The sequence below is a fragment of the Sapajus apella genome, unplaced genomic scaffold (genome assembly GCF_009761245.1).
Source record: "Sapajus apella isolate SASKATOON/1434 unplaced genomic scaffold, GSC_monkey_1.0 scaffold137, whole genome shotgun sequence".
NCBI classification, from domain to species: domain Eukaryota; kingdom Metazoa; phylum Chordata; class Mammalia; order Primates; family Cebidae; genus Sapajus; species Sapajus apella.
In genome coordinates, this window is record NW_022437077.1 from 1,685,280 (window position 1) to 1,689,120 (window position 3,841).

Here is a 3,841-nt window from a genome sequence, read left to right on the forward strand (position 1 = left end):
TGGGATTCCTGTGTAGACTTAAGGGAAGCAATGTGTGAAGAGTATTTTGTATGATGCCTGGAAAAGAAAAGGTACTCAAAAATGGTTGCTATCCTTTTATTATTGTGAAAGGGGCTTCCACCCTGAAGTGGTACCAAAGTAGCCTGGGTGGCCAGATCAGATAAGGCCAGGAGGAGAAAGGCAGAGCTGTTCTTTGGCTGGACACTCTGTTCCAGAGGCAGCCCAGCTCCATGAAAAGCCCGAGTTCAGGGTGAATGAGCTGGATGTGGGGTCAGGCTCCTCCCCTTGGTCTTTTCTCCCTAAAATGGCAACCCCAGGCTGAGCCACTGGCTGAGTGGCACCATGCAGCTTCGGGTCTCTCTCTCGTTTCTCCTGATTCTCACTCTCTGCCAAGAGCTTCGATCAGAACTAAGACAAGGTTGGTATGAAATGTGGGATCTCAAAGAGTAGGCTGGGAATCAGGCTGGGGTTGGGGGGTAGGGGAGGCAGTGCAGCATAAAGAGAGCCCATTTCTTACCTTACCAGATTGAGAGTCAATTCAATTCAACTCACTTTATCAGATATATGTTGGGCACATAGTATGTGCCAGGCACTGTGCTAGGTGCTGAGGTTAAAGCAAGGAGCCTAAGACCCTGCCTTTGTGAAATTAAAATTCTAATGAGAGAGACACATTCAATAGCTAATACACATGATAGATGATCAAAGTGCTATAGAAAATAAAATAAGTAAAGTAGGAAAGGGGGCCTTCAATGTCTGGAGTGGGGCAAGGAGAGGTTGAGAAAGGGAGATCAGAGCCAGAATTTGAGGGTAAGGGACTTAGCCAAGTTAGATGCACTTGTCAGAAAAGGGTCCTTCCTGGACCACTTTCTCTGTGCAAGCTTGGAATCTGCAAATGGAGGTGGGGAAATGAAGTGCAGTTATATCTAAGATAATCTGCTGGAAATGGGGACAGTACGCAGCAGTTCCCAAGATTTTTAAGCAGCTAGTAGGATTCCCTATATAAAAATGCAAATTAGAATACACCAAAGGATAAGAAAGTAAAAAGTTATCGAAATCTTACCTTCTGGAGGTTATCGCTGCCAGCATACCAGTGAACATCCTTGTACGTGCAAGGATAGTTCTCTGCATGTATGTACATGGAGCTATTAATGATAGATTCTTAGATATAAGTGGAACCCTAAACCTCCCAATGACTCTATAGACGAGTGGTTCTCCAACTTTGTCCCCTAGTCCAACGGCAGCAGCAGCAGCATCAACTGGAAACATACTAGTTCCCAGTCCCACCTTATCAGAAACTCTGGGGGTGAGTCTTTCTAATGAGCCTTCCAGATGATTCTGATGCACGCTTAAGTTTGAAAACGTCTGCCTAAGTAAGACGAATGTAGTGGTTTACAGGATGAGCACACCTGGAGTCACACACACCTGGGTTCTGGCCCTGGCTCCTCTACTTACAAACTCTGTGCCTCAGGAACATCATTTAGCCTCTCTGAGCATCAGTCTCTTCTGTAAAAAAGGTTAATCATCTTTTCTGCTTTATTAATCAAATAGTCTGATATATGTCAAGCTCTCAGCGTAACATAGCTTTTAATAGATTATTGTAAAGCACTCAGAACAGCTTCTGTCACACTCAAAACACACACACACACACACACGCATGGTGTCATTATCTGCTTTACATAAAAAAGAAACAAGTTAAGTGATTTTCCTTTGGTTTAATGGAATGGAAGAGCAGAGAAGCCTTAGAAAGATGGAATGGAAGAGCTGAGAAAATTAAGAGCAGATAGGACTCCAGTCCCTACAGAGTCACCTGTAAGGGTCTAAGGGCCGATGCTGCTGTGACTAGGGTTTCTTAGGAATATGCCAACCTGCCCCTTCACCTCCCACTTCGACTGGACAAGCTATTCTACCTCCTTCCCATTCTCCTTCACCCTTAGCGTCAGCCTTGCAGGTAGGAGGATAAGACAGAGCCTGAACCTTTCCAAGCCTTAGGCTGCTGCCTGAAGTTCCACCACAGGTGTGATCATTCATCTGTCCATTCACTCATTTTACAACAACCAAGATGGATGGAGAACCTACAAGCCCTTCTAGTTGAACAACGCTGGGTTTGATCCTTGGTCCTACTGCTTCCCAGCATGACATTAGGACAGGTATCTCATTTCTTTGGCCTTAGTTTCTTCATGTAATGTTGGAAGTTCTATTAGCTACCATGAAGAGTAAAACTGCCCAGATGGTGACAGATACATAAAGGGGGTTACAAAGAAATTTTTAATCCTGCCCAGAGGAGCTCGGGGGTGGGGGAGGCGAGGGTGGTGGTGGTGGCAGCGGCGATTTTCTAGTCACAAATATTTGCTGAGAGCTAAGAACTAGGCCTGTGTTAGGCACTAAGGCTGCAGAAATGAGTACAAGGAGGTCCCTCTTATCAAGAATCTTCTTGGTTAAGAAATAGAATGATTAAGAGCAGCTACTATTTATTGATTTATTTTCTACTTATCAATGCTTTTCACTGATCATCTCTAACCCTTCAATAAACAAAAAATGTGGATATTACACCTGCATTTTTGCAATGAAGGAAACTGAGTGTCAATGAGATGAGTCATTTGTCCAAGATCACATAGCTAGAAGATAACAGACAAGTTTGAAGCCTGCTGTTAGATTCAAAGCCTATCCTCTTTCTATCATAGGATATCAATTCTAGAATTGATTATGAGACAGCAGGTAGGAACCTGAGGGTCTTTCTGAACAAATCCTGTAAAATCAGATCTCAAAGGGCACTCAGAGATGATGGAGTTCAACACCTTGGTTTTACAAATGAAGAAATGGAGACTTGAAGAAGTCCGGCTTATACAACATCACACAGTAGCAAGCAACTGCGCTAGGACCTCAATCCACTTGAGTTGGATTTTTAAGCCTGTGATTCTCACCACATCAGGCTACCCTCAGAAGTGAAAATATCAACTTCTGTGTAGACAGATCAGGCCATGGGTGGGTAGAAAGAGGTACAGAGCACAGCCATCATGGATGGTCTCACAATTGTACCCAAGGCTGTCACAGCTCCTGGCATATGAGGCAAACTAGGGGAAGGTGATGGGTTTGGTCTCCTTCAACCACTTTCTCTCTTCAGGCAGTATCAAGGATCTCCTCCCAAAAGTATGCAATTTTCCTATGGAAAAGGGCATTTGTCGAGCCTACTTTAACCGATGGTTTTTCAACTCTGAAGCTGGTGAATGTGAGTCATTTGTTTACGGAGGCTGCAGAGGCAACAGCAACAACTTTGCGAACAAAGAAGAATGTGAGAAAATCTGCAAGTTCACCTGATTTTCTAATAAGAACACAGCCAGCCCCATGGATTTGGGATTGCTCTGAGGGCCATAGAAGGCATTGCGTGTGTGTGTGTGTGTTTGTGTGTGTGAACAAGAGATTCATTCCTCTACCCCTACATTTATTCTCCCTGATGTCCTCCCCAAAATGCTCCACCTCTGTGCCTGAAACTCTATAAATGTTGCAATCATGTTTAAAATCTCAAGACCTCCTTTTTAAAACGTGCACGTACTTACAAATACGCTGGGGAAATTTAGAGCAGCCATTCACACCTTTGTATGAATGACTGCTTAACTCACTGGGAACTAAAGGTTTTGAAGGAGAAAGGGGGTAGGTTTTGAAATCTGGGCATGATATTGGAAAGGCCTACATTGGACAAGGAGGGGATTTCTGGAGTCTTGTGAAATCAGAAACGAGGAAACAACAGAAACCAGGGAAGAAAGGGGAATTGGGGAGAAACTGCAGATGTTTAACAATTTTAAAAAATAGTGAATTTTTTATGAAAGCTGTTGTCTACTGAGGC

General features: G+C 43.7%; 1 protein-coding gene across 1 annotated transcript; it reads left to right on the forward strand.

Annotated features, from left to right (window-relative positions):
* The first annotated feature begins 332 nt into the window (after positions 1 to 332).
* SPINT3 (serine peptidase inhibitor, Kunitz type 3) lies at positions 333 to 3,510 on the forward strand. The gene is made up of 2 exons (XM_032263588.1): positions 333 to 418; positions 3,122 to 3,510. Exons 1-2 carry the CDS (start codon positions 343 to 345, stop codon positions 3,313 to 3,315), a joined length of 270 nt encoding a protein of 89 aa, XP_032119479.1. The 5' UTR covers positions 333 to 342; the 3' UTR covers positions 3,316 to 3,510.
* Positions 3,511 to 3,841: the final 331 nt, after the last annotated feature.